This window comes from Neolamprologus multifasciatus, chromosome 7 (assembly GCF_963576455.1).
Source record: "Neolamprologus multifasciatus chromosome 7, fNeoMul1.2, whole genome shotgun sequence".
Taxonomy (NCBI): Eukaryota; Metazoa; Chordata; class Actinopteri; order Cichliformes; family Cichlidae; genus Neolamprologus; species Neolamprologus multifasciatus.
Window position 1 is genome coordinate 18588013 of NC_140445.1, and position 25157 is coordinate 18613169.

Consider the following 25157-nt stretch of genomic DNA (forward strand, 5'->3'; position numbering starts at 1 on the left):
TCCTGTTTATCATCACATTTATTTAACCAAAAATGTGTCTTTTAGGATGAGCTTGAGGCGGCCACTGCAGCGCGTCTGGGCTTGGGGGTGGTGCCTTCCCGGAAACCATTCCTGAAAAACAAAAACAAAACTGATGATGCTGTTGACATATTAGACTAGTCTTACTAAGAGGTAATCATGCTAAAGAAGTCCAAGTCACGTTGTTTGTTATTCTACAAAAATGCTAAAACCACTACATCGATCCAAATATTATTCCCAACTAACCTGCTTGAATGCTGATGATTAAATCTTAATATAAATAATGATTTTAACTTGTTTTATATGAAGAATGAATAGAAAGTGCAGGAAACCTTGGCACAACTGAGACTGGAGGAAGTTTGTGACGTTAAGAACGCAAATGTTTATTTCACCAAAAACGTCATTCTGGAAAACACATCCCTGAGTCAATGGAAGTAAACCATTTTCATACACAAACTACACACAATGTTGGTACTGACGTGGTCCTCCCCTACAGGCAGCACGCAGCAGATAATACTTCTCTCTACCTCAAACACTGAAAGACAGAGCGCTCAGGAGGGAGGAGACCACATGTCAGGTCCAAATGAGTCAGACATTTTAGATGCTTCACTTCTGGAGGGTCACCGCTGTACCACATGTAAAAGCTTAAGATCATCACGACAGGAGAAAACACCCACGCAACTACTAAAAATATTTACTGGGTTCCCTGATTTGTCCCAATTTAACACAGACACGATGCCTGCTACCTGGACTGGGCTCAGGTAAATTATTCATGTTATCAGAAGCAGTGGAGAGGAGATTAAAGATAGTTTGCCCTCAGATCTACTGTGTTTTGTAAATTTTGGCCACGTTTGAACTGTTGTGAGGCTGGCACGCAGCTTTGACCAATTATGCCACCAACACACACACATCGCCATCCCTTATTTATTTACACTGAATATTTTCTAACAGCTAGAACTGTGAAACTGTGCAGTAACTGCCAGCGTTAATGAGCCAGTGAAGGTGATTAAACTGAATTGCAGCTAAACAGGCATTCTGCCTGAGACAGTGGAAACTCAACAGCTGCCGCCAAGGTTGTGTTGCCAGATTGGAGTACAAGTAAGTTATTGGCATCATTACCCACACACACACTTAAAGAAGAGATGGGAGAAACACCCTTTAACCTTACACGCACTTTGTCCACCAGGGGGCACCCTAAAACTTCCTTTTTGGCAATGTGCCACAAACAACAAAAAGCTACTTACTACACACAACAAATCTTAGGAAAATGTTCCTGTGCTTCACGTGTCTGGAAATAATATCAGCTGATATATTGACATCAGAATAAAAAATAATTCAATAAGTAAAACCCCAATATAGGTCGACTTGGTTTACATAAGCTGAAATGGGATAACTGCTCACTGTGCAGCTTGAATGTTTTGTAAATGATAACATAAGTTTTAACCACTCACTCTCAAAAAGTCGTAAGACCGACAAAATTTCCTTCTGTATGACTTGTCTTGAAATGCCACTCACCTCAGAGAAAAGAGTGATGTCATACTAAGTTCATTTGTTCAGACATTTTTTTTTCCACCATCATTGGTGAGCAGCATTGAGGAAGACAAACCTCATTTTCATACACCCTGTCTGTGAGACAGTAAAACTATCTGGGCTAAATATGACAAGACAACCCTGATTTGCATCGGGCCACAACCCTGTTACTCTATGTTCAAACGGTTTAATAGGAAGTGTGAATACTAAATGTTTGGCAACTTTTTTCTGCTGTTTTCTGCTGCAAGACGAGTAAGTGGGAGAGGGAAGAAACAACCCCAGCTGCACACTGCAAGCCTAACACTCTGTTTAAAGTCTACAAATAAAAAAAAGGGGGGAAAAGGGTGGTATGCTAACTACAACTGCCAAACAAGTTCAGTATTGAGAGTTTTCTTAGATTTTGTAAACACTTGCTTGAATTGTTGATACAAATACTTGCTTGTGCACACAAATTTTACCATCCCTTAAAGTCAAAAGGCAAATATTATGGTCTTATAAGACATCTTTATATAAACTATTAATCTTTTATGTCAATTTTTTTTTGTCAAAGTGTTTTTATCGAGCTGATAGAAGATACAGAAATCCTGCTTATATTTCCTGTTGGAAACACATCAACACAACTTGTCAACATATCCAAGGTTTATAGATCAAGCTAGTAAATCAAGTGAATTTACTCCAGGTTTACTTGTGTTTAACAAATTGTGATTTCCTGCAAACATTTTCATTGAGGTGTTTAAATTCATTACATGTTTAAGAGTCCTGGCATCAAGACAACTTTGTAATACTGATGCTAAAGCTAAAAAACAATTTAAGACTCAGAAAGCGAAGAACTGAAGTAAAGCACAGACTACATGCAGGACTATTTGCTTGAAGTGGAACTTATGTTTACCCATTCAGCACCATGGGAAGTTTTTTTAAACGACATTTTCAAGCTAAAGGGAAATTTTAACCTGTATCCCTCAGGTACAAGTAATTAACAATAATTTACCTTGCAACCTCAGTTGTAACCTATTATTCTTTAAGGAAATAAAAACCGCCACACAAAACAAAGGCTACATTCACATGTACACAGGTATCATTGTAAACCATTTTCTATATGTTTTGGCCTTTCATCCACACCTAAATGCTATTTCAGCAAACAAAGCTTTACAAAAATAAAATCCTGTCGGTGTGACGATTTTCAAAAACATGTTAAGGGGAAAAAGGAAACGAGGTGTGCACCTGTTAGATTTTGACTGAGAGAAGCATGATAAATTAACACACAGAACACCTTGAAACACTTTGTGATCTGCTCCTTTTTACATCTTACCTGAATCTGCGGTAGACGACCTTCATGTGTCTCAGACGGCCTGTGCCAGTGGTGTTCCTCCTCTTGGCCTTAGCGCTCCAGTTGTCTGAAAATGAACAGCACCATAAATCAAGGCAGCATGGCACTTCACATCAATGAAGAGCTAAATAGCATACTGACAGTGCTGCTCATAATAAGGAGTTAAGTTCCACCCTTTTTGACAGGGCATGGGTGCAAACCAGTGGGCTGTTACACTAAAATATGCTGGAAGACAGCAACCTGCTGGTTTTTGCCATTTAATATAAAAATACACCAACACTAGAAGCAAGCATAAAGTTTGCCAATATCACATTTAAAAACAGTGTATTCTATTACATGCGTTAAAGGTTACTTACACTTTCTCTTGCGCTTCTGAGGGTAGCCACACTTGCCGCAGGTAGACTTCTGCAGGTGGTAGGCTTTGGACCCACAACGACGGCACAGAGTGTGCGTCTTGTTCCGGCGCTTACCGAAAGATGATGTCCCCTTGGTCTGAGAAGCAAGACAAACATGTGAGATCAGGGACAACTCAAGGAGATCTGATTGTAGACCAGGCCTGGGCCAGTCTTGTCTCAGTGAAAAAGGAGGAATCACAGGCAGTCATTTGTTCAGACATTTGTGTTTTAAAAACATCACTGACAAGACTGAACTTCAGGTGGTAGCAAACACTGAATCACGGTGGTTGCAGCAACTCGTGGCCTCAGCTTGCCACAAATGCTCAAATGATAGTTACTTTACGGTCACTGAACGCCGGTGTGCTTTCCTCAGACAAAATCTGCAGTGGCTGACGACACTAATTTTGTACACGTTACCAAAAGAAATTGACCACATGAAAAAGATGCTAGCTATGCTAACACCGGCGACAAAAACCGGTTGCCATTTTGCCAACGAACAACCGTAAATGTATTTTCCATGCATTTATTTTTCTGATTACCGGAAAAAAACACAATCGATGATAAAGTCAAGCTTGCGATATTTTGTCCTCTTCTAGCACTATTTAGCCCATTCAGTGCAACTGTGCTAAAGGCTAACGGCAGCAAACAAGTGCTGGATGGATGTGACAGGAACAACAGTATTTTTTACTAAAATCAAACTTTATCTCAAAAATACATCATCCAACCAGTTACAGTGTTTATTCGACACAGAAGTGGCTTCAGTTCGTGTCAGATACATGGCACATTAAACAGATGTTACGAGATTTCTGTCTACCAGCGCTGCAACATACCATTTTTCTCCGGTGGCTGTGGGAAAAGAGACCGGAAGAGGAGCTGGAGCTGCATCAAATTACATCCGTGCTTTTTCCTGTGTAACAAAGAAATGTGACCCCTCCGTACAGCATTTTGTGCAAAAGGTAAAACAAAAAACAAACAAAAAAATATAATTTTATTTTATTTACCGGCTGACTGGTGGTCTGAGTGGCGACGTGCATGTTTTTATTTAATGAAAACACGACCTTTCAGACGCATGCCCGTATGAAAGAAAAAACTTATAGTAAAAAAGTATTTTGTTTTATTTTGTTTTCTATAAATTGTATGTCGAGTAAGACGTGTTTCAGATTAGTATTTATTTAATATTAAGAGTGATATTCAAAATATAAGAATTTGATGAGTTAACAGAAGAAACGCACTCATTATTACATCGTAGTATGACACATGTCATCTTTATAAGGCTTACATTGATATTGTATATAAAAACATCAAGAGCTGGAAGAAATACGAAGTGTGTTTTTATCCTTTTGCTTTTTTTAATGTCTGTAGCCTAAAAACTAAAAATACTTGTACAGTACTTCATAATATTTATTAAAACTCAATATTTAGTTAGAAACTAGAACAAATTTTTGAAACCCTATCTTCTAGATTCAAGTTACACAGAAACATGTTTCCTATGCAAGGAAATCCTTTCTTTTTTTCCGCAGAAAAAAATAGAAAAAAAATCATAATTTAAAAACAATAGAAACAATTATAAAGAACTACACTAGGTACAATAAAAGAAATGCAATAGAAATATAAGATGCTAAATATATATAAATAAAATAAAAAGACTGAGCTGCAAAAGGCTATGCACACATTTACACAATTTACATTTTAGCATGCTACAGTAGCATGTGCAGTAGAAACAGTAATGAGTGGCAATCACCCTTGTGTAACTTGAGAAAAAGCAGACGGTTGTAAAACCATGGTTGTACGCTCATGTCAGATGACGTCTAATGGCCCCATTATACCTGCCGTGACACCCATGACAGGGGGTTGTCATGGGTGTCGTGCGGTGAATTTGACATCACATCCTGTGTCACTTTGGCTGGTTGTGCACCTCTCGATTTTTGTAACCACCACCACCACAGCTGGGCTGAAGACAGGAGTGTAGAATTGTGCTGGTTTTTACCACCACTTTAATGATATTCCAGTACAGAAGCTCAGAGACATGCAGATGTACAGTGAGATATTGGAACGGTTTGGAAACCTGAGAATTTGTGGGGGGAAAAAAAGCTTGACAATGGCTTCCAGTTTTGACTTCTTTTCTTCCTATATCAGCACTTATGTAGCAATATTGTCTTAGTGGTCACCCCTGTTGTTCAGGAGAATACTGCAGCGGCTTCTTGCACCTTAATGGTTTGTATGAATACAAGTGACTGTGAGATGAAGTTGCAGCAGGTATAATGGGGCCCAAATGGGAGTAGCAAAGGAAGAGTTTTTTAGTTTGGAGATTCTAGGTTTCATGTTTTTATACCTCCAGCCTGAGGGTAGAAGTCTGAACAGTCCATGTTGGGGGTAGGTAGAGTCACTGAGGATGAATACAGCTATCCTATGAACTCTATGATGGTAGATGCACTGCAGAGAGGGCAGTGGAGTTCTAGTCATCTTTTCAGCAGTCCCAACCTCTCTCTGCAGGTGTTTGTGGTCCATAGCGTTGGTGTTGCCACATGGTGGTTCCGTAGGTTTTGTCGCTGCCAGTCATGCGTCCTGTTACTGCAGTATCATCCGTGAACTTTAGGATGATGCTATCTTTGTGATAGGTGACCCATTTGTAGGTGAACAGGGTTGAGGATGCATCCCTCAACGCATCCCTCAGCCCATGTTTGTAGTAATGCTGACTGAAGTTCTGATAGGTGTGTGTCTATATAAGTGAGGGAGAGAAAAGTGTAGGATCTGAGGTGGACTTGTTGGATCAGTAGGCATACTAAAGGGAGTACAGAGTGTCTGGAGTTTCTGAATGTGGGCCAGCACCACTCTCTCAAAACACTTCATGATGGTCAGAGTGAGTGCTCATGACAGGTTGGCGGGCTTGTCTTGGGAAGCAGGACACTGGTTGCTTTTTTTAAACAAGGGGCGGCAGTGCTCTGGCTGAGGGTAATGTTGAGGATGAAGTTGAGAACATCAGCTAGCTCACTGGCACATGCTTGAGGAGAGCCTGCCCAGGGATGTTGTTTGGTCCTGCTGCCTTGTGAGGGTTGACCTCTTTCAGTTCTTTATGTGCCTGACCCAATGAGCCAGTTAGGGGAGGGGGTGAAGGGCAGGTTGTCCTGTATGCATGCCTCCTCTCTGTGCTATACCTGAGGGTCTCAAAGCGGGTGTAGAAGGTGCTGAGATTATCTGGAAGACTGTCTATGGAGCTGATGCTGTAGTCTGTGATGTGCTGTAGGCCTTGCCACATCCACCTGGAGTTAGCAGTAGAATAGAAGCCATCCAGCTTCTCTCTGTACTGCCTCTTGGCTGCTTTCCTTAGTCCATACTTCGCAGTACTTTCCCAAATATGCTGTTATAATGAACATTATGAAGAATAGTACAAGTACAACCTTAAAGTCCTCACTCGCACTGTGACCACAATCATGCGCAAATGTGTCGGTAGACCTTACAAATGCCAAGAATTAAAATAAGTTAGGTTTTATATGATGCTTCCCTTATGTGTACTATAAAAATAATAAACAATACTATTTATAAGTAGTTTATGTTTTTTCCCCATTTGTCTCCCACTTTTACTCCAACTGTCCTCAATTGTACCCATGTCAAGTGCAGCTGAAACAGTAGTGTGGTGCTATTGAAACATCCATTCATAATTCTGTATAGCTGCCTAACAACTTCAATGCAAATGCAAAAGTCTTAAAAAATGAATTAAATTTTTTTTATTTCTGTTAACAATTTAATTTAATGAGCAGCAGTAAAAAGTTTATAATTTCTAAAACACAGAATAGCAACTGCAATTGTCTAGAAGTATTTAATTACATTTAATTTAATTTCTAGCAATACTTAAAAGTTATTCACTTGAAGAGTGATTGCAAACAGCAGTAATAACACTGCAGGGTACAACCACATAACAACAGCCTAATAAACTATTCAAAAAACAAAGATAATCACTCATTAATTTACTCACACATTCAGCTAGACTTTGTGCCAGACACTGTCTCAACTGTATCTCACCACCACGCTGCACACAATTGTCCCGATTGTCTGATAACCTTGAATAACACCATGTCGTGCCATATATCAGGCTTTAGAGCCCTGCATGAAAATGACAAAGATTCGGTTTAACAGTGATACAAGCACAAGGAACTATTCAGTCTGATGGGACAATAACTTTTGGCTCGCTACTACAAATTTCCTATGACCAAAGTGAATGCTAATACACATGTGGACATGTTTTACATATTTGAGGTGTTTCAAATATGGTAAACTGGCCCTCTGTTCCATCCGTACTCTGTCTACCTATTGAATAAAAGACTACATGTTAGTTAGCTTCAGAACAAAATATAATACTGACATAGTCTTTGTGTGAGGTGCACTTGCTGATTATTCGCCAGACAGAGGACAACTTAATGAATCAATCAATCCTCCATCCATCTATTCATTTTCTTAACCTTGTACCCATTTCAGGGATGCTGGGATTATTGTAGCTGCCCTATAAGGCAAAAGGCTAAAGGTGGGGTATTAACAGGTAGAAACAAGGCAAGCTGGAATGCCTTGGAGTGAATCTGCACAGGCCCCAGGAGATCTTCCAAGTCCATACACCCACAACCTTCTTGCTGTGAGGCAACACATGCCATAGGATGACAAGACACATTTTTAAAAAATCTTTTATTTTTTAGTTGTATGTATTGTATGTACCTTGTATTAAAACGGGTCAGTCAGAAATAGGAGAAGTCAGAAGGAGTCCTGCAGATACCGTCCAGTTACAGATCAGCTTGGCATCGATGGTCTGGCTCTGCAGGACAGTCTTTACTCATAGTACTTCTACTACTTCTCTAGTTCTTACTCCATCCGCCTACTGCTAGTGTGGTTTTTGTAATGGAAGATAATCTGGTCATTTCTTTAAGTTTGCCCGGGCTCGCAGTTTAGAGGTGGAATATGGTAAACTTGTTTTTGTTTTGTTTTGTTATCAGCTTTGCGAGGTCATGTGAAGTGGGCGGCTGTAGATGTCGTGTCTGCGCAGACGCATACTTGAACGGCAGACCGTGACCTTGGGTTTTGGCTGAGTATGGAGCATCTAAATGAGTTACGGCGCGCCCCCGTCCGCCTGGCTGGGAAAAGGCGCATCCTCCTTCCTTTTTAGATTTCAGTCACGCACCTTTGCTCAGATTTGACAAGACGCACGAGGGATGTGTTTCGCTGTTATTCTCTCAGCTCCCCGATTTAAAGAAAAAGAGCGAGAATCGCGCTTGTAAGAATCGATGCCTTTGCTTTGTCTGACTTGAGATTTCTGGATTTAATCTGCACCCAGCGCGCATTTTACACAAATCTGCACCGCTTGCACACGACGGAGAGACTGCGCCTCCTCGAAGCGGGTATAGGGCGATAACCGATAGGCACCAATAATATCCTCCGGGCCGTTCGTGCTTTTCTACTCAGACATTAAAAACAAAAACAAAACATAAGAATCGCGTCTTTTAAAACAAGGTCAGTAACAATTTGAGATCTCAAGCGCAGATCCCGGTACACATCACCTTCCTCCGGTGATGCTGTGGTCAGAGAACAGTAAAACAGACTAAAAGGGAAAACAATGTGATGGACAATGTCCACTCCAGCGGGTACGAGACACCTGCCATCCTGGTTCTGAATGCAGCGAAGAGAGACACCGAAGCGGGTGTCACCGTCAGCCCTGGATGCTGCGCCGAAAAATGGGATACTCCGACCCATCGTCGGGTAAAGACTTGCTCGGCAGCAGATCTCTTTGTTTCATATTTATTTGCGCGTTTGGGCTCGTCACACTTTTGCAGCAGATTCTCTACGGGAAAAACTACATCAAGAGGTAAGTGCTGATATTTTTTTTTACCCCACTCCTTTCTTCTCTTCAGCCACGATTAGAAAGCAAATTAGAGCGCAGTCAGTTTCCAAGAGTGTAAGGATGACAGTGAGCGGTAAGAAGCATGCCTTTGTAGTCGTTGTTGATCATATTAGTGGCTTTTAATGGAAAAGGTAAAAATGTGAGTGATGAGGTAAGAACATGCTCAGTAGAAATGAGAGTAGTCTGGATGGTCTACATGTCGGGACAAGCTTTAGTGGCTGCAAAGAACAATAGCAATTAACCATCCATGTTTTTCTTTCTCCCCAGTGGCATAGAAACAGTTTCCATTGGATTTCTTTTCCTTTTTGTTCCTTTTATTTTTGTTTTTTGATCTTTTCAGAAAACGAAGCATCACATTCATACCATACACAGTGCTTCAGCTGTGCATGGTAATGTTTTCCCCTTCTTTTTCGTTTTTTCTTCAAAGACCTTTCTTTGATTTTCCGTTTCAGCCTTCTTGACTGGTCGTAGCCTACATCTGACAGAGGCATCAGATTTTCATAACACATATGAACGCTACTGGAGCTGATGATGGTGATGATGATGATGGTGATGATGATGACAGAAAGCAGCATGTTGAAGATGATGTGTATTTCTTTTTGGTCCCTGTTAAATAATTCATTTTACCAGGCTGCACCCTAGTGCACATGCTGCCACTGCAGAGCCACGTTTCATGCCTCTGCATCAGTATTTAACCCCTTGACAGGGGCGTTCTTTAGTTGGACCCTGGTTTGTAGTCCACTGTAAACCCACTGTAAGATTTATTTCCCAACTTTCAGGTCACTTTCTTTTATACTCTGTGCTTAAAATCCCCGTGAGACGAGCAGATGTTGAGAAGCTGGGATGTTTGAGCTTCAGGTGCTTCAAAAAGAAACATAAAACTTTACCCCCCTCTCACCACCACCTCCAGATACTTTACCGACAGGACATATATGCTTGCTAAAGCAAACATATATGTGCTGCAATCTGAAAGTCCCCCTCCCTCCCTCCCAAAAAACACACACGCACACAACTAATCCCTCCCTTGCCACCCTGCCGGGCTGGTCTGATAATACTCGGCATGGATTCATGGCATCCTGACTTCTTCAGTGAGATGCATGAATTCAGACGCGAAGCACACACACTTTGTTTCGCCCCTGCGCCTTTTTTGCTTTCCTCTTAGAGCTCGGCCTAGGAGAGAAGGGGAACAAGCCACACAACAGAAACCAGTTGGCTCAGCGGCAGCCATTTTGCTACAGTCTGTCTGCACACACCTCAGTGGGAGCGAGGGAAAGAGGAAGGGGACTGTGAGACACCCAAGGAGTGTGATAAAAGGAATGTGTTTTCATGCATGCGTGTGTGTGTGTGTGTGTGTGTGTGTGTGTGTGTGTGTGTGTGAAACAGAGAGAGAGAGAAGGCGTCATCTTATGATACCTACCCATGCATAAACAATCAAAAGTCATCCACATGGATTCGGCCACACCCAGCCTCTTCCCTCCTCCAAACCTTGGCCGGAGAACACATTGGCAGGATGCTTGCTGTGCACTTCTTTGCTTCAGTGCTTCACAGAAAAAAACAAAACATAAAAACAGATTGGTAATTATGTGAGGCATGTAGGCTGGCTAGGGTGGTTGCAGAGGAGACATTTGGGTGCTGGCAAACTGAGTGATGGCTTATGGAGTAACAGTTTAGATGTATCATCACTCTTACATCAACTCACTCTGTGTATACGTCAGTGTTATAGGGGCTCTCGCTTCAATGCATGAGGATACCCATTAAAGTCAAACAGTACGACGTGCACATTGATGTACTTGATAAATCTGTCTGTGAATCTGACCGTTCAGTTTGAAAGGAGGCACCTTAGAGAGACACATAAATCCGCTCCCTGTCTGCCATCCTGGTGCCATCCAAAGGGGTGAAGTGGAGAGTGTAGGCTTATAAAGTGGCAGCCTGAGATCGTGGAGGGACACCGCTGACACACTTCTGAGAACGAAGACATTAACTTTCAACTCCGCTTGACTTGAGGAGGGCGATCTAAAAATACTCTTGGATAGAGAGAATAGCACCCCGGGCTGCAGGGAGGAAGGGATTAAGAAAGGCACAGATGATGAGTGGCGGTGTAAATGCAACTAATTATGATAGTCATTATCAGTGAGTCTATTACTGCTTCAATTAATCATTTCACAAAATTACTGGCTGCACCGTGGAGTCATGCACACACGGCTGTTTATTAAATCTTCCGGTTGCATTATGTAAGTGAGCTGTATCTCCCTGATTTTGAGCCTTTTCTCTTTGTGCGTGTGGTTTTTTTGTTGGTTTTTTTTTGTGCTGTTGACACAGCTGTAACTGAGCATTGATGTTAGCACATGGTATCAAGTCACCGCACTTTGAACATGTGGGAATATGAAGAGAAAAAGTAAGAGCACAAGCAGAGGAGAGGCTCAGCTACAGCCCAGTTTTCAGTTTTGGTCTGAACAACAGACGAGGTCGTCTTAGAGAAACACACAGCAGTGAAAAAGCATCCAGATCGATGTGCTGATGGAGTCAGAACACATTAGTGCTACAGGGCAACTTAGTGATTGTTGCTTGTCTACAAATGCTTGCATTAGCGTCTCATGTGGAGTTATAGATGGGCTCCTAAGGGCTGATCCTGATCCTAAGCTGATCTGTGAGTCAGAAGTAATATAATGTAGCTACATTTGTATGGAGCTTTTATAGTCTTACCAGCCTGTCAAAGCACTCAAGTAATCACTTTTGGAGTTTGGATTTTTGCTACAACACTAAAGTATGTCAGATTAAACTCAAGCCTGCAGTAGGCTTGTTGTTTTGACTATGAATAATTAAATTCTATTTATATCACAGCAGCAGTAGCCCCATGGTGCTTTATACTGTAAGAAAGAGACCCTACAACAATACAGAGAAAACCTCAACAATCAAACAGACGACTTTGAGCAAGCCCTTGGTGACAGTGGGAAGAAAAAACTCCCTCTTAACAGGAAAAAGCCTCAGGCAGAACCTGGTTTAGGGAGGACTGGTGGTGATGGGAGGAAGACAGGACAAAAAACACACTGTGGAAGAGAGGTTTATGGGTTTAAGGTGTAGGTTAGAGAACCTAATGAACCAAACGGTGCCGCTTTGAATAGTGTTGATTAGCTTTTGTCCTGTCTGAGGCACAAGAAGAGGGACAGAAACCTCTCGAATTTTAGCGTTCGATTCTGCAGCCGTTGCCATGGAGATGTTGAAGTGGCACTCAGAGCAGCTAAGCGCGCCTGCGGATTGGTATTGATGCGAGCCCCTGATGATAAATGCTCCATCACATAATGCATCCAGAAATGCTCTTTGGGTTCAATCTCCTCCTGCTGAAATTAGCACGACACCCACAAAGCACTTCTAGAAATGAGTCACGCATGAGTACTTGCATAATAGTCAGCATAACAGGAGAAGTTGTACTCCTCCAGATATTTGGATGTATGGAATGTGATTAGCGTCGTCACAAGTGGAGATATATTAATATGTTGAGAAAATCAAAGAAAATCAAATTTTAAGTAAAAAAAACAACATGTGAAAAGCACAAAAATTTTCAAATCACTGGACATTTTTCACCACAAAACTAAGGACTATACTTTAACGTGCTGACATTTCCCTTCATAAAGATCACATTTACCATTTAATCCTGGTGCCAGAAACCAGGATTAAATGCACAAACACTGAGCTGAAAATAGCTTTCAACACATTTTCCTCCTGTCTAAGTAACATCTGCTGCATGTGCAGCAAAGGAGGAGGATGGATTTATTGAGAACAACAAAACAATACTGCCATTTTCAGATTTGATTGACAGCTAAAGATAGCTGCATTCCTCCATTTTCTCCCTCAAAGAAATCCTGGCTCTCGCTCCTGTAGAATGAGCTTTTTTATTCCGGGCACATTTATAACATCCTATAAAGCACATGCACCAAATGACCTCCTCTGATAAACGTATTGTGATGGCATCCTGCTGAAGTTAACATAGCGAGACCAAAGGTCAGGTTAAGCTTCTGCAAGCCATTGCATCTTTTTATTAAGTACAGTATTGATGTATTAGTCTTTAGCTCTAAATTGAGATACCTCACCTGGGTTAGGTTCTTCTCACTCACTGAATACTATTAGATCTGGTGGCTTAAACCAATCTTCCCTTTGTTTCTCAGTAATATCTGGATGACAAGATGGTCTAGATTGGCAGCTTAATACTATATTGGCAAATCTGCTGGCCAGTTGGAACTGATTATCGCTCGTCTCTTAAATCACTCACTTCAATATATTGATTTACAAGTCTAACGCTCGCGCAAGCAAAGTGTGAATGTTTGAATCACACTCAGATTAGTGGCATCAACCCAGCATAAATGTATCATTCAGATCACGGTGTCACTGTAACCCTGCTTGGTGTCATATACTGTCTTTCTTTAGCCAAAAAGCTGGTCCCCTCTTCCTCTGTATGTGCATGTGTGAGTGTGTAAAGGTACAACGTTTTCTGGGTTTTGTGACTGAACATATGCGATTGGGAGTATGTGTTTGACATTTGCACAATGGGGAAAATAAATCCCAAATAAACTGACTGATTTTCTTACTAGTGCGCAACAGTTTAGCCGACTCAAAGGGGACGAGACAGGAAATTGGACCGGTCCCGTTAATTTCTCCGATGACGGATCTCTGAAGCCTGCCAGAAATGGAAGGAAAAGGTACCTTTCCAGCGCCACTGACTGCACAACACCTCTGACAAAAGAGAGTGTGTGTGAGAGAGAGAGTGAGAGAGACTGAAAGGCAGAGTGAACGAGAGATCACAAGTTTCAAATCCACCCTCTCTAGTGACGACCCAGCCCTGCATGCGTGGACTGGGCCGCTGATACCCCATGACTCCCCTCAGATGCTGTAGAAAGGGCAAATTTGCACTTTTTTTCTCTACTTGTTATTGACATCTGCAGGTTTAGGAAGCTAGCAGGGGGTTGCTGATGTCACAGGGCTACATCACAAGTTTAACTCTAACTTAACCTGTCTGCATGTTGACAGATGTTTCCGTCAGAATTTTCAGCCAGATTCACAGATCTCCGTAATAGTCACACCCTGCCTAGCTGATATTAAGAAGAAAAAAAAACGCCCTCAAAGGTAGGCCAGTTTGAAGGCATTTTTAGCATTTTCACAGAAACCCAAGAATATCTCTCTCTTTTTTTTTCATTAGTTTAAAAGGGATAAACTCTCATATTTTTTTCAGTGGTGGTTGCACTTCAGATTTGCTCTTGCATGTTGTCTGATCCCGTCCACCTCGACCCCTCCCAAATCCCTAAATCCCACCCCCTTTCCCCACCCCCTTTCAGAAGCTGGTTGAACCACGGTCTCCTGTTGATGTACTGGCTTCTCCTTGTATCTCTGTGTCGCATCCAGCACCCATTTCAAAATGCCTTGTCAACCTATGTCTCATACTGTTCTGCACAGCTCTGTGTGTATACCATATGCATAGTGTGGACACTCTTCTCCGCTCCTCCTATCTCCCCTTCTCACATCTGCATTGTCTCTCTCTGCGACCTGGATTTAACCCCTTTTCCCCACTGTACTCTCTTTGTTACAAGAAGACAGGAACGTGCCCGATGTTTTTCCCTCCCCGTCTCCCACACCCCACAAAATTGTGCTAAAATGCTCATCTTGGATTGGTTTTTTCAACCAGCAATTGCGCAGTCAATCTAAGAAGCCATAAGCGACGAAATTCACCTCATGGAGTAAATTGTTGTCTTGATTTCAGACCTGAACAGAGAACACTTGCAAAGGTTTTATCATCTTAGCTAAAACAAGAATGAACAGCCTCTATTCAGCGTGTCAAATATATTCTATGAGACCACCGCTCCTCTCTGTATAACCTCAGAAATACACTGCATCATCAGGTGGATGTAGACAACCAGTTTCATTGTTCCTTATTTGTACAATCTTATCCCAGCATCTTGTTCCTTTAATGCATCTCTCCATTGTATTGCTTGTTGCATCCTTTTATAATCTTTTTTTTCTTACTTTGTTAACTCACCTCATTTACCTCACAGCCACAAGTAATATGCAGCAGTTTTATTCATCTTTCAAAACAGAATGCTCCATTTAATGTGCGACAGATACCAACATTCATTCTAACAAAGACACATTGCAGGTTGCCCCAATTCACATCATGTCCCCAACCAAGCATTATCAAAAACACTGGTAGCATTGCAAGAGCCCTCTAAAATTCTGATGTAGTTCTCCAGTATATAAATTCTTTCAGTTTAACAATAAGATGTAAAGAAAAGTAAAGTCTCTACCACAAGATATACAACAGATCAATATGTCCTTTGGGTTAAACAAGCCAACAAAAAACATTTAGGTGAATGAAGCCAGAAAGAAATGCATGAGTTCTGTGGCTCACTGCCGTACCTTAACAGGAAGATTTTGGATCAGGATAAAGATAGCAATCTCATGAGGGTAAGACAGTTTACAAATGCATCATATTGATGGTGTAAGAACATGTGAGTATAGAGGAAAAAACCGCAAATGTGAAAAAAACCCATCTAAATAACCACTAAAGCAAGACTGGGGCCTACAGTGCTAATGGCAGAATAACTTTATATAGTGCTGAATTTTTATTGAGTCCATGCATGTTACATGTACTGTCAAAGAAGCGCACGTGGAAAACCCATGACAGATTTCAGTCGCACATCTATTTACAGTTAGCTAGGGTTAATGTTAGCAGGCATCTGTAGGAATTGAAGGCATCGCAGCAGAAATATAGCAAATGGTGCTGTGGTAATAGGATAAGCATGAGGGAAAATATATGTGTTTCCTTATTTTTTTTCCCTCAGAACCTAAATCATGTAACATGTTCAGTTCAATTTACATCCGTGGCTTCTAAACATGTGCAGTGTGAGAGATGGATGTAGCTTCTGGGTCTGAAGGTGAGGCCACCATGGCTTGCATTATTTTGAATGGTCAGCAGGGGGTGAAGTCCCTTACTCTTTGAACAGTCGGAGCCTGCTCACCACACCTGGTTTTTAAAGCACCAGGATGACCACGTGAAAACGTTCAACTTAATAACTCCTGTGATGGTGGCTACGTGCAGCTTTGATACTGTCTGTGCTTCTAACCCTAGGATGAAACCAAACATCTCCATAACAGAGTCTCTTTGCTTCACAGATGTATATCCAAACTATTTCAACAAAGCATTATATTAATTAGTGATATTTAAAAATCCCTTTCGACTACCCAACAAAACATAATACTAGCAGGCTCCTATTCCTCCATACTAACCACGCCCCCCGCCACACACACATTTTATCCTGACCCCTTTCTGATCACGTTTAAACAAAAGGCTGGAAGAAACGAGGCATCAGTACACAGAAATACGACAGCCGACTTTAATTTTCCCAGCCAGCATGGCTCTTTTTCCAGCGTTCTCCACACGACCATTTTGTGAAATCAACCAAAAGCACACCACACATTAAAGACATTATTTTTGTATACTTTTTGGTTAATGTTGCCATTCCAGTGTAACGATTGTTTCACATGTGTCTAAAAGAAGCTCTTCCAATTCTTTAGTCCTTATTAAAAAAGATAAAATTCCTCCCAAACTCTTTGTTTGTTATTACCTCTTTGTTATGGTTACTTGTTTGCATGACTACTGTTGTATGTGTTCATGTTTACAGTGTGACAAAATTGTAATAAATCAGTCAAACTGTCACGTTACTCCAGCCAGCACAGCTGATATACTTACTCCTCACACAAAAGCACCGACATGGCCACGCTCATAACCACCAGATGCTACACCGCTAAACCGTCTAATCCACCATTTTAGCAAGCCAAGCACTGGAATCAGCCCTATTTCCTTGTCTGTTTCCCTCCTAATTCAACATATGAACATACAGTGTATGCACACATTTTAGCCACAGAGTACCAATGGTACACCATGCAAGTTCTCATCATAGCCAGTGAACTATATAAAAATATGAGAGGTGCTACGTTTCTTCACTTAGTGTATGACATTGGTTTAGACTAAGATGTAACAGAATCTGGTGCAAGTGTCCAGTAGACATGTTACTATCTTGTTTGTGACGCCTAAAATCAGTGACATCATTTCTGTCATTTGTCATTCCACAATGCTCTACTGATATTCTAGTATTTCATAAAGTCAAACCATAGACATTTTATATTAAAAATGAAATATTTTTTTCTTATTGTGACCTTTAAACACACTGTTTTACATATATACATATATTATTTAAGCATAGTGTATTTTATCTCTTCTGTTTATTGTTAAATTCTCTTATGTTGAATAGATGTAAGCAGAGGATGACTCTTTTTATCCCTCCAGGTATCTGGAAAACTATGATGGCTCCTTTGACTACAACTCTACTGCATGCAGGGAGCTCAGACAGGAAATTATAGACGTCAAAGTGCTGACAATGTGAGTGTCCAATTATGTTACATCTAACAAGGTAAAAAAAATCTCCAAGGTAATCCTACGTGTTTATCATGTATGAAAGTATTCATGTGTCAGGAGTAGGGTTTACTGGTACAGTGTCAGTGAAGATAAATCGAGTAGCAGAAGAAAAAAAGTAAAGTATTGGTTAGGTTTTAGTGAAGTTGTCCTTCTTGACAACCTTGACACATCTCAGCAGATTTAAATTCTCATTAGTTTACAGTCATTATAGCCAACTAATGACTGCAGAACTTTTCATCTGTATGTCACACATTACAATATCATGTGAGTGTGATGAATGCAAGCTAAATGTGTCAACAACATTCTGATTATTTCTTTGTAAGGCGAGGCTTTGTTGGCAAAAATGGGCTTAATCTATTCTAGCATGTTAACATTCTCAGTGCTACAACTTAATACTGCACAAGGCACAAAATAAATCTGAAAAGGATAGTATGTGAAGATACTTGAACATGATTCCATTAAAGATGGATGAGAGCTCTGTTACGTTAACTAGCTGTCTTTGAAGCTCTGTTTTGGAAGCCCCTGTGTTAGCATTTTGACTTCTGACATGTTGGTTTTTTAACGCTAGAAGTGGCTATTTTAAGATGAGAAGGTGGTGTGTTATCAGCTAACATTAGCAGGCTTAATTTGCAAAGTCTCCCTATATACAGGGTGTTTTAGTGCGTAGTGTAGAAAGCAATACTTGCTTATTTTGGCTAAACTAGCACTAGCACCATGAAACATGGTGAAGAGGCCCACCAATAGAAGACCAATATTATTTGTTTTCTTGCTGTTGGGCAGCAGTTTTTGACACTGTGTGCCAACATTTTTGGCGTGATGAAAGATTTCAAGGCAACCCAATGAATTTTGTCAACCATCCAGTGGTGCGAAATAAAACAGGATCATAAAAGTTCACCGTAATAGTTATTGAGTTATTAAAGGTCAACCAGCTAAGTAAACAACACTTTCAGGTCTGGAGTCATGCCATAGTGTGACCAAAAAGACAAACAAAAATAAGTACATGTTTCAGTAAGTACACACAGTGTCAATACATTTGACACATTTGCTAGCGCAGATTATTTTATGTTGTTACTTCAGGCAATTCTTGACCATTTGAGCAGTTTCATTACTCAATAACATCCATTTTGTTGCCAACACTATTGAGCCAAGTTGTTGCTCTCCTTATTTTCTTATCACTACAGGACACTATGAATAACATGCTTACAACATACAGTAGATCACTGGCCAGATTCATTCAATGAGCCACTTGCTCCAAAGGCAATCTGAGCAGCATCTTTCCTCTTGTGTGAATATGAACAATGTCCACTGACCTTTTCCATGTGGCCCTCAGGCTGGCAGCTTAATTATCAAAATCATACTGAGTGCTCAATGAAAGCCCTAGAATGACTCTGGCTGCGGCAGGGAACAGCTGTTGTCACTCTGGCAGGCAGCAAAATGAACGCACAAGCCTGACTCCCAGAGCAAATCACGCTGCCCCAATCATCTCCAAGGAAATGTCAGTTCAAGGACATCTATTTACAGATGTGCTTTCTGTTAATGAGTCGAGATCCAGGGTGATCAGTAAAGTTGCAGTAATTTTTTTGGGCCTCTGGTTTATCTTTTTGAAACATTTAAGGTGTTTCTTCAATTTGTTGCCTCTGCAGAAATAATGGTTAATTGGAAAAACCATGTCAGTCGGAATAAAGTCGTCTTTCCTCATCCCACAAGTCTCTCGATCCTGTCCGTCTCTCTACCAGGGTGAAAACGTCAGATCTCTTTGAAAGATGGCGAAACCTGCAGGTGTGTAGGTGGGAGCAGAACAAGGAGGAGGCCAGCAACTTTAAGTAAGTGTTACTCATTCTGAGCAGAGGAATTATGTATGTAAATGTCTGCATTTATCGAAAAGGTCTTTTTTCTAAAGACTGTGTTTTTTGTGAAGTGCACTGGTTACCTTTTGAATAGTTTAAAAGAAACATACTTAACATTTTTATCTATTATCACCTTGACGTTTATTGGTTTGGAAGTCCTCTACAGAAAATGAATGATTACTTCTGCTGATAAAATGTAGTTAAAATAGAGTAAACTTTACAAGCCAAATATGTACAAATAGTACAGGATATGGAGAATACCAACCCCAAATTTTATAGAACAACATTTCGATGAACTGACTGTTGGGGAATCATAAATAGCCAAGTAGAATAAGATGAAGAATTAGTATACTGGATAAAATACTGTATATTCTGACATGGAAAAGAAAAAAGCAAACATGTTCAGGATCTTACCATATACACTCAATGGGAATGTTTTTGGTTACACCCTGCTAATACTGGGCTGGACTCCTTTTTGTCTTCAGAAATAATTTAACTCTTGGTGTCACAGCTTCAACAAGGTGCTGGAAACATTCAGAAATGTTGGTCCCAATTGACATGATAGCATCACACAGTTGCTATAGAGTTTTTAGCTGCACAGCTATGATCTTGATCTCCATCACGTCCTTGGAGAGCCCATGTGAACTTTAGCATCAGTTTCTGTAGCCCATCTGCTTCAAGCTTTGATATGTTGTGTATTCAGAGATGCTTTTCTGTATACTTTGTATGCAATCAATGGTTATTTGGGTTTCTGATGTCTTCCTGTCACCTCAAAACAGCTTGGTCATTTTTCTTTGACCTCTGGCAACACCAAGACATTTTTGCCCAGAGAACTGCCACTCACTAGATATTTTATCCTTGAGATAGTTGTGTGGGAAATCCTTAGCTCCTGAAATACTCACAAATACCAGCCTGTATGGCAACAACCACTCAAAGGAATTCACCACCTAGTAGGTTGTCTTGACCAGCTCTACATGCCAAAAGGCATTGAATTGCTGGATGACATTTGCATTAACAAGCAAGTGTATTTAACAATGTGACCAGTGATCTATAAAACTATCATCTTTGGGTTCTGGGCTCTTTAAAAAATGTGCAAACTCAGTAATCAAAGGTATGTTTTAAGAAGATATCAAGAGCTGAAATAACATTTTATTTAAAAAGACATTGTTAATTTGTAATTACCATCTTTTGATAAACAACCCAAAGCAATTAGGATGTAAAGGTTGAAATAATTTTGGTTTTGATCTTACCGTGCATCTTCTAAAGCTAAGTTTTACTTTTCTTTGGTGTCGTCCTGAAGGATGTCTCTGTCGCGCTGCTGTAATGCTCCTAACTTTCTGTTCACAACCAAGAGGAACACTCCTGCAGGGACCAAGCTAAGGTATGAGGTGGACACCAGTGGTATCCTTCCCATTACTACTGAGATCTTCAAGATGTTACCAGATGTGAGTTCACCACCTCTTTATGAGTGTTTGCTATTTTCTAATGTATCTGTGGGCATTTCCAAACCTGCTGATCTGATGTGTTTTATTTCAAAAGTTCTTGTGTTGTGTTCATTTGACATTACCACCTCATGTCTTTCAGGATATGCCGTATTCCAAGTCGCAGTTCAAGAAATGTGCTGTCATTGGAAATGGTGGTATCATCAAGAACAGCAAATGTGGAAAGGAAATTGACTCAGCAGATTTTGTTTTTAGGTATTCACGATGCAGTCTTTTAGTATTTGATATGCAAGAGTTGTACAGTGTTACCTGGAATTCTGTTCTGATTTAATATTCTTGATCTTTATATTAATTTCGAGGAATACATACAAATTGTCATTGAACAATTGATGGTTAATTGAGAATGAATAATAAAAAATAATAATGAATGAATATTAAATATTAAAACTTTAACTTGGGAAAAATTACATGACAAGAAGTCATCAAATAATAAACTAGCACTAAATTCTGAAATCTATACACTGAACGGCCACAACATCAAAACCACTGAAGTGTATTACTTGGATCATTGTAGAATCCAAGTTTCTGCTAGTAAATCCTTGGTTCTACCATTCACAAAAATGGAACTTCGTAACTTTGACATTTAACTTCCAACCAAGTATCGTTGGCTTCCCAAAAGCCCAAGGTATTGACAGAGCCTTCAAACACCTTAAATCCCAATTTGATTGAGTGTCTGGGGATTCAGCATGACAAGCTGCCAATGTTGCAGATCCACATTGTTAATTTCCTGAAGGATCAGAGTTGTTTTAGCAAAATGAATATGAAGTGGTTTAACATTGTTGCTGATCAGTGTAGTCCCATAGACCTCGCTTCACCAAGAGAAATTCAAATGTTAAAATTCCTGTTTATTCCAGTTACAGTGGTGGAAATAATTATTGATCCCGTGCTGAATATGTGAGTTTTCTCACTTACAAACAAATGAACACTTTCTAATTTTTATGGTAGTTTCATTTTGATAAAGATAAAGAAAAAAAACATTACATAAAAGTTAGAAATTGAGTTTCATGTCATTGAGTGAGAAAAGTATCTCAATACGTTTCTTGTAGCTGGTCAGTTTTCACACATCTCAGGAGGGATTTTAGTCCACTCGTCTTTATAGAAACTCTCTAAATCCTTTAGATTTCTTGACTGCTGTTTGGCAACTCGCAGCTTCAGCTCCCTCCATATATTTTCTCGGACTAAGTTCTGGAGACTGGCTGGGCCACTCCATGGCCTTAATGTGCTTCTTCTTTCCCCGCTCCTTTTCCCTAGTGGTTTGTTTTGGGTCATTGTCACGCGGAAAGACCCATAACCCATTTTCAGTCTTCTGACTGAGGGAAGTAGGTTCTCATCACTTTATGATTTTATTTTTTTTTCTTTTCTTAATAATTGCACCAGCAGTTGTCACCTTCTCACTAAGCTTCTTGCTGATGGTCTCGTAGCCCATTCCTGACTTGTACATGTCTACAATCTTGTCTCTGACGTCCTCTGACGAGTCGTTGTTCTTGCCCATGGTGGCAGACAGGTTTGAATAATAGAAACAGATTGTGTAGAAACGGCTTTATGCACATAACAAACTGAGATCAGGAGGATCACTAATAGTGGGAGTCACAATTCTGGCTGGGTGGTAGGGGATCAATACAGATTTCACTTAATGACCTGCAAATCAGTTTATGCCTTTTGTGTAATGTGTTTTCTTCTGGATTTTTGGTTGGTTAGCCAATTTATGTAATTTATTGTAAAAAGAAAAATACCCCAACAACTTCTTATTAAAACTATTATATGATTACTTGTGCAGCTCTTCAAGTTGTCTCCTCAGCATGCCTCTTTTTAAACATATCAAGTCAAATCTAAGTGATTATTAAACTCTAGTGAAGCGTTATTTTCCTTTTTTTGCAGATGCAACATACCGCCCATTAATGACAAATATTCAGCAGATGTTGGGACTAAAACAGATCTGGTGACAATAAACCCGAGCATTATAACTGAGAGGTACTGTAAATATGGGTCTGAGAAAGAACACCTCTTTAGCTCAGCTTCTGCCACTGATCTTTTCCTTTTATCACACGAATCACTTTCTCTGCAGATTTCAGAAGCTGGAGAAATGGCGCAGGCCGTTTTATGACGTCCTTCAGAATTACGAAAACTCCTCAGTGGTGCTACCCGCGTTCTACAACACCCGCAACACCGACGTGTCATTCAGAGTTAAGTATATGCTGGATGATTTTGACTCCCAGAGAGGTGTGTTCTTCTTCCACCCGCAGTATCTGCTTAACGTGCAGCGCTTCTGGGCGGTGCAGGGCGTCCGCGCCAAACGGCTCAGCAGCGGCCTGATGCTAGTCACCGCCGCATTAGAGATGTGCGAAGAGGTCCACCTCTACGGTTTCTGGGCGTTTCCTATGAACCCCTCTGGCATCTTCATCACACACCACTACTATGACAACGTCAAACCACGGCCGGGCTTTCACGCAATGCCTCATGAAATTTTCAACTTCATTCACATGCATACACGTGGGATCATCAACGTACACACAGGGCCATGCGCATGATCCCTCACTCTAATTAGTAATTTGCTTTAATGCAACGGCTCAAGATTTTACCTTTTAATTTGTGTTTAGGCCAGTTTTCATCACGGCAATCTCAGTTCAGGCAACTATTTTGACCCCAGTTCAAACAGAGTTGGCCTTGGGACACTCTCATCTACATGTTGAAGATTTCTCTTCTGCCAGCATCTTTCAAGTTTTTCACTTCAGTAAAATCACCATGGTTATCTCCGACTGTCAGACCATTGGATGCTTGTTTTTAATGTGAACAAAGTGGTCTTCATAGTGATGTTGTTTCTGTGGAGTTTTCTAGTGGCTCGGCTGTACAGAGGTGTTGTTTTTCTACTTGGTCACACAGATATTTAAGCCTGTCTTCTTCTCTCTTTTTCTCAGACACTCTGTGGGTGTGGCAGCTTTTAATGTTTGTGTAAAAAAAACAACAAAAAAACAAAGTCTGAACCTTAATATTCAGCTAATATTTTAAAAAATATGAAAAGAAAATCAAACTGTAAAATTCAGTTGTCTACTTTTGTAATCTATTTCCTATTCACCATATTCCCTCGGTGAATATTTTAAAAACACTCTTGAAACGGCCTGTTTTCCACGGCCTTCTTTCTCCCATTTCCAAATATTTCTCATCATTTCCGGTGGAAAAGAGGCAAGATTTTCTTTTTGTTTTTTGGGGGAGGAGTGGGGTGTCATAGATTAGGGTGAAAGCTAGAAAAATATTTTGCAATACACCAACTCCACAGAACTTTTGGCTTTCCAGTTTTTAAAGCAACCCAGCCTATCGCTGTCTTTCATGTCTTAAGCCTTATTGCCTTATGAGGTATGGAATCCCTCTGTATGATGTGCAGACAAAGTTTTTAGTTTGCCTCTTTTCATCCAAGCACAACCCTAACATGCTAAGGTAAAGCAATTCATGTGTAGTTCATGGCTTGTATTCTACTGGAGTCCCTCCCTGTAAACTCCACTCATAACCACGTAGTGCTCTGCATGACTTTACTCTATACTTGGCTTTGTGTGTGCCTGCTTCAGCGATCACTGATATAGCCTATGTTTACACTTAAGCCTCAACTGAAGCTCACAGTGCTTTTGGAGATGTACACAAGACTCTTGCTTGGAGAAAGATTGATGGATATGTTAAAGTGGCTGAGATGATGTGGTATCATTTTCACTTATGACCCCCAAAAATGTATTATGCTACTGTGGTACACTGGAAAGTCATAAAAGGTTTTGCTATTTGTTTTGTTGTATGCAACAAATTATTTCACTTGTAAGACTGTAACTTTACTTTTCAGTCACTCCTCTGTTCATGCTCAGCTGTGCTCTTGTCCATTATTTCTTTGAATGCATTACAAATAAGATAAAAAAAAAAAAAAGCTGTTTCCTTCATGTCTTTATACAGATTCTTTGTGTGTTTATGCAGCACCAAAAAGTTTCGAGCTAAATTGCTCTACAGTCACAGTTAATGAGCAAGAGTGGAAATAGAGGGGATCTGGTCTGTGTAAAGAATGGAGGTAATATATAACACAGTGCTTCTTAAATGACTCTGGATCATTCTTTATACTGCTACTGTGCTTGTAAATAAACTTGTCTGAATTTTCACTTGTATGTTCATTATTTTGTGTTGGGATGAGAGCGTGAATGAATGCACTGCTGTGTGAAGTGAAA

At 40.3% G+C, this 25157-nt stretch overlaps 2 protein-coding genes and 2 non-coding genes across 7 annotated transcripts; 1 reads left to right on the forward strand and 3 right to left on the reverse strand.

The window, feature by feature from the left end:
• On the reverse strand, nt 1–20248 carry rpl37 (ribosomal protein L37). 2 transcript variants are annotated; one of them, XM_085169263.1, is made up of 4 exons: nt 20239–20248; nt 3232–3361; nt 2858–2942; nt 1–111 (listed from the first exon to the last, which is right to left on the reverse strand). In XM_085169263.1, exons 1-4 carry the CDS (start codon nt 20245–20247, stop codon nt 42–44), a joined length of 294 nt encoding a protein of 97 aa, XP_085025389.1. In that variant the 5' UTR covers nt 20248; the 3' UTR covers nt 1–41. The 2 variants fall into 2 exon arrangements, with proteins under 2 accessions (XP_085025389.1, XP_085025388.1); XM_085169262.1 differs by lacking the exon at nt 20239–20248 and adding an exon at nt 4101–4215 and having other exon boundaries at nt 3232–3367.
• LOC146514092 (small nucleolar RNA SNORD72) lies at nt 1527–1606 on the reverse strand. The gene has a single exon (XR_014875535.1). It is a non-coding gene; the product is annotated as a small nucleolar RNA SNORD72 (small nucleolar RNA).
• LOC146514093 (small nucleolar RNA SNORD72) lies at nt 3440–3520 on the reverse strand. Its single transcript, XR_014875536.1, has one exon. It is a non-coding gene; the product is annotated as a small nucleolar RNA SNORD72 (small nucleolar RNA).
• st8sia5 (ST8 alpha-N-acetyl-neuraminide alpha-2,8-sialyltransferase 5) lies at nt 8318–25091 on the forward strand. 3 transcript variants are annotated; one of them, XM_085169252.1, is made up of 9 exons: nt 8318–9115; nt 13738–13845; nt 14174–14269; nt 17484–17576; nt 19349–19435; nt 20760–20904; nt 21044–21156; nt 22840–22932; nt 23027–25091. In XM_085169252.1, exons 1-9 carry the CDS (start codon nt 8970–8972, stop codon nt 23487–23489), a joined length of 1344 nt encoding a protein of 447 aa, XP_085025378.1. In that variant the 5' UTR covers nt 8318–8969; the 3' UTR covers nt 23490–25091. The 3 variants fall into 3 exon arrangements, with proteins under 3 accessions (XP_085025378.1, XP_085025380.1, XP_085025379.1); XM_085169253.1 differs by lacking the exon at nt 14174–14269 and having other exon boundaries at nt 8319–9115; XM_085169254.1 differs by lacking the exons at nt 13738–13845; nt 14174–14269.
• Nucleotides 25092–25157: the final 66 nt, after the last annotated feature.